Source organism: Pan paniscus, chromosome 7, assembly GCF_029289425.2.
Source record: "Pan paniscus chromosome 7, NHGRI_mPanPan1-v2.0_pri, whole genome shotgun sequence".
Taxonomy (NCBI): domain Eukaryota; kingdom Metazoa; phylum Chordata; class Mammalia; order Primates; family Hominidae; genus Pan; species Pan paniscus.
The window spans coordinates 21,202,517-21,214,753 of NC_073256.2; the positions used below are offsets into that span (position 1 = coordinate 21,202,517).

The 12,237-nt window shown below is 44.6% G+C and overlaps 1 protein-coding gene across 12 annotated transcripts in view; it reads left to right on the top strand.

Annotated features, from left to right (window-relative positions):
* Positions 1-1,231: 1,231 nt before the first annotated feature.
* MCPH1 (microcephalin 1) overlaps positions 1,232-12,237 on the top strand; it is a 270,092-nt gene continuing 259,086 nt past the window's right edge. For 4 of the 12 annotated variants that reach the window (XR_010112893.1, XM_055107253.2, XM_034965554.3 and 1 more), the window contains exons 1-2: positions 1,232-5,500; positions 8,086-8,177. Coding sequence is in view for 11 of the 12 variants with exons in the window: in XM_055107253.2 (XP_054963228.2) it covers positions 5,479-5,500; positions 8,086-8,177 (114 nt within the window). In the remaining variant the exon portion in view is untranslated. Of the gene's footprint in view, positions 5,501-6,950; positions 7,835-8,085; positions 8,178-12,237 lie in introns of those variants that run through there. The other 8 variants (XM_055107252.2, XM_055107254.2, XM_055107255.2 and 5 more) reach the window with 8 other exon arrangements.

A 12,237-nucleotide genomic window follows, 5' to 3' on the forward strand; every position in this document is an offset into this window, starting at 1 on the left:
CTTTAGTGAGGATGGTAGTGGTATGTTGGAGTCATGGTTATTTTCTGGAGCAGAGCCTGGAAGATGCAAGTGTTCTGGGGAAATAATTGAAAACCCCAAACTGTTGTGATACATCCTTTGATTTCTCTTTTCTCTTAAGCTATCCACAAATGATAACAATTTAATAAACTTTCATAAGTAGAAATGAAAAATTTATCTTTTTCTCCCTGCTTCCTCTAAAATTTGTCAATTCTTATTGAATATTCCTATTCTCATGGCAATATAGTTGTTTGCATAAATTCAAGAAGAATCTGTTCTCCTTAAAAAAGGACATTATTTGGAAAAATTGATTATGTTACCAAGACTTTGACTAGAAGGTCATATTTGAGACTGATGTGCACAGAATTAGACGTGACCAGACATTTTTAAGAAACTAAGGTTGACTTGATGGAGCCAATGCTTACAAAGCTCTCTTGAAATAATTGACCTGGTGCCTTACCTGACTTACAGGGTTCCAGGCTTACAGGTGAGTAAGATGGGTCATTTACTGGCAGGCCCAGGGCCTTAAGATGTTTTGGAAACCTCAAGAAGAGCAGAAGTTTTAGGGTCTGAATGGATCCCCATATTTCTCTATCTGAAACTACAGATAGTGTAGGTGTAGTCTTTTTTTTTTTTTTTTTTTTTTTTGAGATGGAGTCTCACTCTGTCCGCCAGGCTGGAGTGCAGTGGCGCAATCTCGGTTCACTGCAAACTCTGCCGCCCAGGTTCAGGCCATTCTCCTGCCTCAGCCTCCCGAGTAGCTGGGACTACAGGCACCCGCCACTACGCCCGGCTAATTTTTTTGTATTTTTAGTAAAGATGGGGTTTCACTGGGTTAGGCAGGATGGTCTCGAACTCCTGACCTTGTAATCCACCCGCCTCGGCCTCCCAAAGTGCTGGGATTACAGGCGTGACCCACCACGCCTAGCTGTGTAGGTGTAGTCTTAAAACTCTAATCTGAGATTCCTTATAAAAATTCCAGCCAAGCAAACCTAAAAAGGCTCCTGTGGTCAATTATCATTCTTGCTGGACTTATGTAAATGATCAGGCCAAATTTAATGAGACAAGACTTATTTTGTAAACAAGAGTAATCTTACTTTGTTTATCTTTGATCTCAGTGGTAGTAATTATACAGAGAAATTTTATGTTTCAATGGCAAACTATAACCCAGTTGTGTGAGTTATCAGACTGTAGTCTTGTTCATTGTCTTTGAGCAATTTTTTTACCTCTTTAAAAGCTGGATCCTGCCGGTCAGGCACGGTGGCTCACGCCCATACTCCCAGCACTCTGGGAGGCCGAGGCCGGGGAATTACCTGAGGTTGGGAATTCGAGACCAGCCTGACCAACATGGAGAAACCCCATCTCTACTACAAATACAAAATTAGCCCACAATCCCAGCTACTTGGGAGGCTGAGGCAGGAGAATCGCTTGAATCCGGGAGGCGGAGGTTGCAGTGAGCCGAGATTGCACCACTGCATTCCAGCCTGGGCAACAAGAGTGATACTCTGTCTCAAAAACAAACAAACAAACAAAACAAAAAACAAAAGAAAACCTGGATCCTGACATCTTACACATTTTGTCAGTAATCAGTATTTCCAATTTTCCTCCCACTCTACTGACTTGACGTCACTGAGAACTAAAACTGCTTCCTTCTCAAAGCCTTGCAAGCTGAAGCTGGATGGCTAGACAGAAACTTCAAAAGACTTATCACAACACTTGGGTCTTTCAAATATTTCCCCAGAACACCTGCATCTTCCAGACTGTGCTCTAGGAAATAACCATGATGGCGACACTACCTACCACTACCATCCTCACTAAAGATGGCTGGAGCCCAACATCTAGAAAATTTCGTAACTGGCTTACCCTCTAGACTGGGTTTATCGTCTGCTCTGAACATTAATCATTGTTTTTGTTTCCTTGTTCTAATCTATGTTTTTCCCCCTTTTACAGATCTCTCATCTTACAATTTCTAACTCAAATCATCTCCCCACAGCAATCAACTTAGCTTCTTTTTTTTTTTAATGAAATTTCTAGGGAAGTTTCAGATGGAGAAATGTGTGGACCATTCAGGCCCTAAAAGTTGGTATAAAGATAATTTTACTGTGAAAATATTTGACCTAAGAAAGACGCATCAAGAAATTTTATTTGAACTTCCCTTATTTCACTAAAGCAGAGCCCCCAGAAAATACAGGTGCCATTGGTCTCCCTCTGAGGAAGTTTCCTGTGAATTCCACTACTGTAGAGACAGATTGCCCATTCTCATAAGCATCCGAAAGCCCAAAAGAACCTTCCACAACTTCCCACTGAAACTCCAAAATCTCCCAACACATTCTGTTAAGTGGATCTATAAACCTTTATTTCTATTTAGTGAGTTACTCTAAACCTTGTCTTTTCTCCTGTTAACCTATTGTTATCAGTTAATTTGCAGGTCCTCAGACACAGGACCCACATTGAACGAGGAAAAGCTTTCCTTCCAACATAGACAATACGACTACCTGTAGAACATCATTTTGAATGTACAAAAAATTATTAAGCAGATTTAGCAAGTTTTCAGGACATGAGATCAATTGCAGATATCAACTATATTTCCATATATTAGCAACAATCAGAAACAAATGAAAAAATCACCCTTTACGATATTATCAAAAAACACAAGACCTTGCACAGTGGCTCATGCCTGTCATCCCTACACTTTGGGAAGCTGAGGCAGGAGGATTGCTTGAGCCCAGGAGTTCGAGACCAGCCTGGGCAACATAGTGGGACTCCGCCTCTACAAAGAATTTAAAAAATTAATTGGGCATGTTCATGTGTACTCGTAGTCCCAGCTACTCAGGAGGTTGAGGTGGGAGGATAGCTTGAGCCCAGGAGGGTCGAGGCTTCAAGATGAGCCATGATCACACCATTGCACTCCAGCCTGGGAGACAGAGTGAGATCCTGTCTAAAAAAAAAAAAAGAAAGAAAAAAGAAAAAAAGAAAAACAAAATAAAAAAACAAATACTTAGGTTAAAATCTAACAACAGTTATAAGATATTTTTTTTTTTGAGGTAGAGTCTCGCTCTGTTGCCCCAGGTGGAGTGCAGTGGCAAGATCTCTGCTCACTGCAAGCTCTGTCTCCCGGGTTCATGCCATTCTCCTGCCTCAGCCTTCCAAGTAGCTGGGGCTACAGGCGCATGCCACCACGCCAGGCTAATTTTTTGTATTTTTAGTAGACACGGGGTTTCACTGTGTTAGCCAGGATGGTCTCGATCTCCTGACCTTGTGATCGGCCCGCCTTGGCCTCCCAAAGTGTTGAGATTACAGGCGTGAGCCACCGCGTCTGGCCAGAGAAATTTTAAAAGACTTAAATGTTAATGGGTCAGAAGATTCAATATGGTTAAAATGTCAATTCTCCGCAAATTCATCTGTAGAGTCAACACAATCTCAATCAAAATCCCAGCAGTATTTTTTTGTGCAAAATGAGAAGTCAACTCTAAGATTTAAAAGGAAATCTGAAGAATCTAGAAGATACAAAATAACCTTGAAAAATAAAAATAAAGTTGTAGGACATAAACTACCTGATTTCATCACTTATTTATATAGCTACAATAATCAAAACAGCATGGTGCTGGCAGCAAAAAGACAAATAGCTCGATGGAACACAATAGGAAGCCTAAAATGAAACACATACATATGCAACACAGATTTTGATGTAACCACAAAGGAAATGCAGTAGAGACAAAAACAACTTTTTAACAAATGATGCTGGAACATTTGGATATGTATACATGCAAAAAAATGAACTTTGGTCCCTATCCCATACCGTATACAAAAATTAATTAAAAGCAGATCTTATCCTTTGAGTCCAGGAGGTTGAGGCTGCAGTGAGCTGTGATTACACCACTGCATTCCAGCCTGGGCAACGGAGTGAGACCCTGCCTGGAGAGAAAAAAAAAAAAGTAGAACCTAGACCTAATATACAACCTAAAACAGTAATATTTCTAGAAGAAATCCTAGGAGAAAATATTTGTGATCGTGGAGCTGAAGAATCTATCAAATACCAGACTTTTTTCACCACCTTGACCAAAAGTAATTGGTTTATATACTTCATCATATCATTTAATTCTAAATCTACAGAGATCAATGTCACTTTCTCAGTAAAAGTACGTGAGTCTTCAATGATGCCCTGAACTCACACTCCCAAGTAAACCATAACACCATATTTCCAGAGTAGAGTTTATTAGAACAATAACTGGTGATAATGATAAATATTGATCAAAGACTGAGCCTAGGAAGTGGGTTTTTTGAGGCTGCTTATACTCAAGGCAATTCTTCAGAACCAGAGGGCTCATTGGATCCTATTAAAAGCTGAGAGTGAATGAATAAACAGATGAAACAGAGACCTGAGTAGACGGTAGTTGATATTCTTGTACATGTATTCTACCTCTAGATTCCATAGAAAGAACTAAAAGTACATGAATTTCACTACCAACATCTCCATCAGTTACCAGCTGTATCACCTTGGATCAGTCAGGTAACCTCCCGCGAATATGGTTGCTTCTGGGGCAGGGGATCCGCGGGCTGCAGGTTTGAGCCTGGGAGCCGGCAGGGTGGAGCAGCTGGAGGGCCAAGCCTTTGAGCTCCAGGGGGGGGGGTGGCCAGGACAGTGGGTAGTGCCAGCCGATCGGCGTCCTGGGGATTGCCTGAATGTGAGGTCTGGGTTCACCCCGCGGTGACCTGAGTCCTGGGATGCCCCTACAGGGATGTGCTGCCTCAGGGATCCGAAGTCTCTTTCACTCCCTTACGGGGGATTTGAGGTCTGGAGGTCCTCCTGCGGGGGTCTGAGATCTCGGGGTCACCCTGTGGGGGTCTGAAGCCTCGGGGTCCCCGCGTGGGGTCTGAGGTATCAGAGTCCCCTCCGTTGGGTCTGAGGTCTCGGGGTCCCCCATCCCCGGGATCGGAGGTCCGGCTCCCCGGAGCAGGCAGGGCGGTGGGTCTGGCCCTGAACAGTAACGTGGCGCACCAGCCCCAGGTGGTGTCGGGCTAGGGGCCATAACGGTGCCGAAAGTCCGCACAAAGCGTTCCGCTGGGGTCCCGCAGCGCCCGCGAAGCAATGACTGTGCCCCCTCCCCTTCCTGATCCTCAGCTCAGGTGAGCCCAGATGAGGCGCCGGGTAGCTTCTAAGTCACTAATGGAAATAGAAGGCTAATTCAGGGGTTAGGGGCCGTCGTTCTCGTTACTCCCAGGAGAAGAAAAAAACCCACGGCCCAGCAGCCAGAGGCGCGGCGAGGCGGAATCGGGCCCCCTCCCCGGGAGCTCAGCTCCCTCCAGCCTCCCGCCTCACCTACAGAGAAATCCCGGAAACGCGGATTCAGCGGAGCGCGGTGACGGCGGCGCGCACACCCCGCGCATGCCCAGTGCCCGCCCGCGCCGCCAGGCTCGCAAGCACCGCGTAGACCAGCTGGCCGGATCCCGCCGTCTGTCATGGCGGCCCCCATCCTGAAAGGTGAGGTACTTCCTGCTGCCTGCTCCAGCAGCGGGAGTTTGAGGACCGGCACCCCTCGTCGCTGGCGCACTCGGGGGATCCCGTGGGAGGAGCCCCGCTCGCCCCTCCCTCGATGCCTATCTCCCCCAGACCCCCTGCCGCCTCCTTCCTCCCCCGCTGCCTGTCCCACCAAAACCCCCTGCTGCCTGCTCTCTCCCCCGCTGCCTGTCCCAAAACCCCCGGCTGCCTGCTTCCTCTCCCGTGCTCCCTGTCCCCCCAAACCCCCGACTGCCTGCTTCCTCCCCCGTACTGCTTGTCCCCCAACCCCCGTGCTGCTAGTTTCCCTCAATCCCCCGCTGCCTGCTCCCTCCCCCATGCTCCCTGTCCCCCAAATCCCGCCTTCCCCCTACCTGCTTTCACCCCTGCTGCCTTAGTCCCTGGATCTGGGGCTCACTCGCAGGCAGAGTCCTGCCCTCCGGAAGTTGGTGTGGGGCCCTCCTGGGTCTGGTCCTGTTCGACCCCCTCTGAGGCCCACCTGGAGGGGCGGCAGTTGAGTTTCTATGCTAATTGTTCCAATAATAGGAGCCGCCTTTTACTGCGGAGTCTTTGTGTGCCAGGCGCTCTGCTTAGGCTAGTGTGGTATTGTCTGATTTTTTTAACCGCTCTATCAACTCTCTTACATCATTTTACAGGGGGAAACTAAGGCATTGGACGTTTAGGTGACTCTCCCCGTGTGTGGCTAGTCAGTGCTGACAGGGCCTTAGACCGGAGCTGCTGTCCTAACCAGTATATCATACCGCACGCAGTCCCACCCTCTGTGCACCTGGAAGAGCCCAGGAGAGGGGAATAGCGGACACGTGTCTTGTAGAGTTTGACCGTGAGAAAAAAGGGGCCTGTATTGTGGGGCCTGGAATCATAAAACCTCATAGCCAAAAGTAAAGGCTGGAGGCTTTATACAAACTCTGTAATCAGATGTGGCTATTTTTCTAATGTTAGTATTTTGTTAAATTAACCTGGTTTTCTTTTAGCGTTACCCGCAATCATTGACCAATGGCACACCTGGAAAATTCTTTTAAACATCAGGTTTTGAGAAGAGCATATCCACTAGAACAGGGGTCCACTGACTGTGCCCCCCAGGCCATATCTAGCCTGCTGCCTGTTTTTGTAGGGTCTACGAGCTAAGAATGTCTTTTACATTTTTAAGTGATTTTAAAAAAAGGACAAATGAAAAATTATATCACATTCACATTTCCTTCTCCATAAATAAAGTTTTATTGGAACACAGGCTGGCCCGTTAATATATTACCTATGGTTATGTTTGTGCCACATCCATGAAGTTCAGTAGTTGTGACAAATACTATATTGGCCACAAAGCCTGAAATATTTACCATCTGTCCCTTTACAGAAAATAGGCTTCTGCACTGGAAAAATTAAGCCTAAGAATTTGGGGAAAGCAACTTATTTTAGGAATGTAAACTGTCATGTATTGTATGGGTACAGTTGTTCTTTGCTTAAAATTTTAATAAATTCCACTGAAGCTATTTTGAAAAGGCTTGCAGTAGAAATTTATTTATGAGACAGAGTCTTACTCTCTTGCCCAGGCTGGAGCGCAGTGACGTGATCACATAATAGCTCAAGCAATTCTGCTTCAGCCTCCTAAGTAACTTGGGACTACAGGCACTACCATGCCCGGTTATTATTATTTTTTTTTAATTTATTATTTTTTTGTAGAGCCAGGGTCTCACTGTGTTGCCTAGGCTGGTCTTGAATTCCTAGCCTCAAGCAATCCTCCCGCCTCCACCTTCCAAAGTGCTGGGATTACAGGCATGAGCTACTTTGCTCAGCCAGTAGAAGAAACTTCACTTACTTTTCTTATTTTTGAGGCAAGGTCTTTCTCTGCTGCCCAGGCTGGAGTGCAATGGTTCGATCATAACTCAGCTTCTACCTCCTGGGCTCTAGGGATTCTCCCACCTCAGCTTCTCCACCCTACCCACCCCCATTTCCCACCCAGTAGCTGGGACTACAGCCACTCGCCACCATTCGTGGCTAATTTAAAAAAAAAAATTTTTTTTAGAGACAGGGTTTCACTATGTTGCCCAGGCTGGTCTCAAACTCCTGTGCCCAAGTGATCCCACTGCCTTGGCCTTCCAGAGTGCTGCAGTTACAGCATGAGCCACCACACCTGGCCAGTAGAATAAATTTTTGGTTTACTTTTTTCTTTTTTTTTTTTCTGAAAGGGGTCTCGCCCTGTCACCCAGGCTGGAGTGGAATGGCGCAATCTCGGCTCACTGCAACCTCTGCCTCCCGGGTTCAAGCGATTCTCCTGCCTCAGCCTCCCAGTAGCTGGGATTACAGGTGCCCGCCACCATGCTTGGCTAATTTTTTGTATCTTTTAGTAGAGATGGGTTTTCACCATGTTGGCCCGGCTGGTCTCAAACCCCTGACTTCGTGGATCTACCCACTTTCACCTCCCAAAGTGCTGGGATTACAGGCGTGAGCCACTGTGCCGGCCTCGGTTTACTCTTAAATATAAATAGAACAAAATCTATTGGGCAGGGGATGCTGGAATTTCAAATGTGTATTTCATGTTCATATCTTGTTTTCAGATGTAGTGGCCTATGTTGAAGTGTGGTCATCCAATGGAACAGAAAATTATTCAAAGACATTTACAACACAGCTTGTGGAGATGGGGGCAAAGGTAAGACATTTATTTTGCTGTTGATTCATATGACAGTCTTCTGATAGGTAAAAAGTTACATTTGCATTTTCTTATTTTGGGAGTTTTTACTTAGAATATGGACGAAGCAATGGGTAAGTGGTGGGAGAAAAAAGAGCCAAAGTGTGAAGAATTTAGAACAGTAGGACTTACAGAACTCAATGCCTGTGGGCATTGAGTGAGGAGGAGGAACCTAGGATGAAATGCTAGATTCTTACACTGGTTACTTGGATGCATAGTGCTATTAAGCAAAGTGAGGAATACAGGAAAAGGAACAGGTTTCTAAGGGAAAAATTGTAAATTTGGGCATATTGAAAATATCTGTTAGATATTTGGATATACAAGTCTGGAGCTTGGAGTGTTCAAGGCTAGAGATGATGGTCTGGGGGGTCAGGACCATAGGGGTCATGTGAAGTCACAGGTGTGGACGTCGTCCCATGTCAGGCATGGTTAGGATGAAGAGTGGTGACAGAGGAGCGTTGTTCAGTATTCAAGGACAGACGATGGGAGCAGGGACCCAGTGACAGAGGGAGAGAAGAATGCCAGGAGAAGGAAAAAGCAAGTGTGGAAGTCAAAGGAGGGAGTAATTTTTTTTTTTTTTTTTGAGACGGAGTCTCGCTCTGTCGCTAGGCTGGAGTGCAGTGACGCAATCTCAGCTCACTGCAACCTCTGCCTCCTGGGTTCAAGCGATTCTCCTGCCTCAGCCTTCCAAGTATCTGGGACTACAGGCACATGCCACCATGCCTAGCAAATTTTTTTTTTTTGTATTTTTAGTAAAGACGGGGTTTCACCATGTTGGCCAGGATGGTCTCAATCTCCTGATCTCGTGATCTGCCCACCTCAGCCTCCCAAAGTGCTGGGATTACAGGCGTGAGCCACCGAGCCCGGCCAGGAGTAATTTTTTAATTGCCTTTCAGAACTGGGAGGGAGTAATTTTAAAGATAGAATTTTTAAAAACTACAGAAAGTTCAAGAAAGATAGGATGGGCAAATGTACTTTGGATTTGAACACTGTAAGGTCATTGCTGAACTTAGTGCAGTTTTCAGTGAAATGGGCAGGAACCATTGAGCTGTGAGGAAATGGAGATAGCAAACAATTTGCCTTATTCAAGGTTTCTTAGTATAGCCATCTCTGTTATCAGATTTACTATCACGTACTGCTTATGTTCAGGTAGCCTCTATTTGACTTAATAATGTCCTTGATACCAAGTAGGTATCTTTTGCCCACGCACACTAAACCGATCACTGTGATGACGGGTTTTACAAAAGGGAAAAGATTCATTCACAGGGAAGCCCAGCGAGGAGGCAGAAGAGTACTCAAATCTTCATTCCCAAAGATAAGGCTTAGGGATATTTATCAGTTAGGGAAGTAGGGTGATCTAAGCTGTGGGGAAAAATGAAGTACATGATCTGCACAAGCGTAGTTGGGGTTCATGGAATGCATGTTTAGAAAACAGGCATTATTAGGAGGCCGAGGCGGGCAGATCACCTGAGGTCAGGAGTTCGAGACCAGCCTGGGGAACATAGTGAAACCCCATCTCTACTAAAAATACAAAAAAAAGCCAGGTGTGGTGGCACACACCTGTAGTCTCAGTGATTCGGGAGGCTGAGGCAGGAGAATCGTTTGAACCTGGGAGGCGGAGGTTGCATTGAGCCGAGATTGCACCACTGCTCTCCAGCCTGGGCGACGGAGTAAGATTCTGTCTCCAAAAACCAAAAAAATAGGCACTAGTAGGATCTGATGGTGAAGATTTTGGCCTGATATCAAAAGGTCATTTCTTGGGCATTTACACAGGCCTGGTTGAAGAATTGGTGGTTGCAGCCTGTTTGAACTGTACGGGTGCTGCCCCAAGTTCCTGAAAAGTAACTTAAGCAACTGTTACCGTGGTGACATATCCACCAGAAGTGTTATCTTATAAGGAAGCCAGTGAAGGTTATAGCATTTAATAGCATGACTTGCAGCTATATAGAAATAAATAAATAAATAACAAAAAGCAAGTGACCAAAAGCAAGCAAGTCAGGTTAAATTTGGCAGACCTAATTTTCAGCCGTAAAGTGCAAGAGTGGTGATGCTGGCAATTCAGATATGCCAGAGAAGCCTTAAGGTGCTTTAAGTGAAAAGGTGAAAGTTCTCCACTTTAACAAAAGGAAAAAAATTGTATGTTGAAGTTGCTAAGATCTACAGTGAGAACAAATCTTCTAATCTTGAAATTGTGAAGAACTATGCTACTGTTGCAGTCACACCAAACTGCAACAGTTACAGCCACAGTGCATGATTTTTATTATAATACATTGCTACAATTACCTTATTTTGTTATCATTATTGTTAATCTGTGCCTAATTTGTAAATAAAACTTCATTGTATATGTATATATAGGAAAAAACAGTATATAACCTGTTCAGTACTAGCTCAGGATTCAGGCATCCACTGGGAGGGGTCGGGGGCGGGACGCGGGCGTGTCTTAGAACTTAACCCCCGTGGATAAGGGGGAACTAATGTGCTCTTATAGGGAGTTTAGCTATGAACAAATCCTATTTATGTCCTTTTCTGGCATTTGGGAGGGGCTGACTGATAGGCTGAGTGAAAGAGAACCATTAAAAATGGGAGAAAAGATAATCGAAGGCAGGGCTAGGTTAGAGTGGAGCAAGAGAGCTGCTGTGGGTATAAAACTTAAGAGGCGCTCACCACCAGGCAAAGAGTGGGTGCTACTGAATTTTTTACCCTAAGAACCTTGTTTGACCTCCCTAATGCCTGTCTTAAAAGGTCAGTGGGGAGGAATCCGAATATAGGAGCAGGGCCTGCACTGCAGGAGGGGAGACATGCCCACTGTGATACACTGGAATGTAGGAACCCGAGGGAGTCTGCATGTTCACATGCCTAACATTTACTTGGGATGAGGAGGAATTACTGTGAATAGGAAAAAAGCCATTAGACAAGTGAGTTGACAAGGTGGTTTGAGGGTAGCATTAAGATCTTAGATCTTTTAGATCTTTTTGGTTTTACCTGTTATTTCAAAAATTGGCAAACTGTTGAAAGAATAGTGAATACAAATCAACAGTCGTTAACATCGTAACAGATTTGGGTATTTGTAGTACTCATAATCCAGGATTATCTTAAGCCAATTTCAGGATTTGAGATGATTTAAAACCAGACTACAGGCCTGTGAGGGTCATTATCACTTCTGATTCACCCTTAATCTAGATGCAGCTCTTTGGGTCTCAGCGCAAGGTGTAGGGGTTTTATCAGACCCCCTTGTGTCTTTGAGACTTCTCAATTTTCGTCCTGTTTAGTGTGTACTAAATTTGATAAAAGCCTTGTGGGAAAATGGCCTCAAATGCTAGACTCATCTCTCTAGGTGTCAGTCTTAATCTAGAATCTCAGCCCGGTAATTCTTAATTGCCTGGATAGCTCCCATGGACTTGATGGGGGTGTGGAAATTGAGAGAGAGAGAGAGTTATAAAAGTAATACATATTTATTGTTTAAAAAGACTAATGGGCAGTGCCATGAAATTCACAATGAAAAGAAAGAGAAACCAGCAGCGCTTTGCGGTACATTTCCTTTTCCATTTTTCAAAGACAGCTACTTTCAAATCATCTGTTTCTTTTGGTATTTGCCTTCATATTTCCAAGCAGTGTACATATATTACTTCAGTATAATTGAATGCTATAAAAATTATGCAGATGAGTTCTGCTTCTGGAAGGGGTACATAAAAGGTAAAATTTTTGACACCATGAGTGTCTGAGCATGCCTTTATTATACTGTTACCTTTGACTAATATTTTAGCTGACTGTAAAATGCTAGCACAAATATTATTTTTCCTTGAAGGTATTTCCCATTGTTTTCTCACTTCCAGACTGCTGTTGATAAGACTGATTCAGTTGTCACTTATCATTGTTTGCATGTGATGTGTCTCTATCCTCTTCACCTTGATTACCCACTCTTTTAATATTTTTCCCTTTCGCCAACCATGCTGGAATTCTGTGATAAGCTTGGTGTAGTGCTGTTTTCATTCTTGTGCTGGGCCTCTGTGGGGGATTTTTT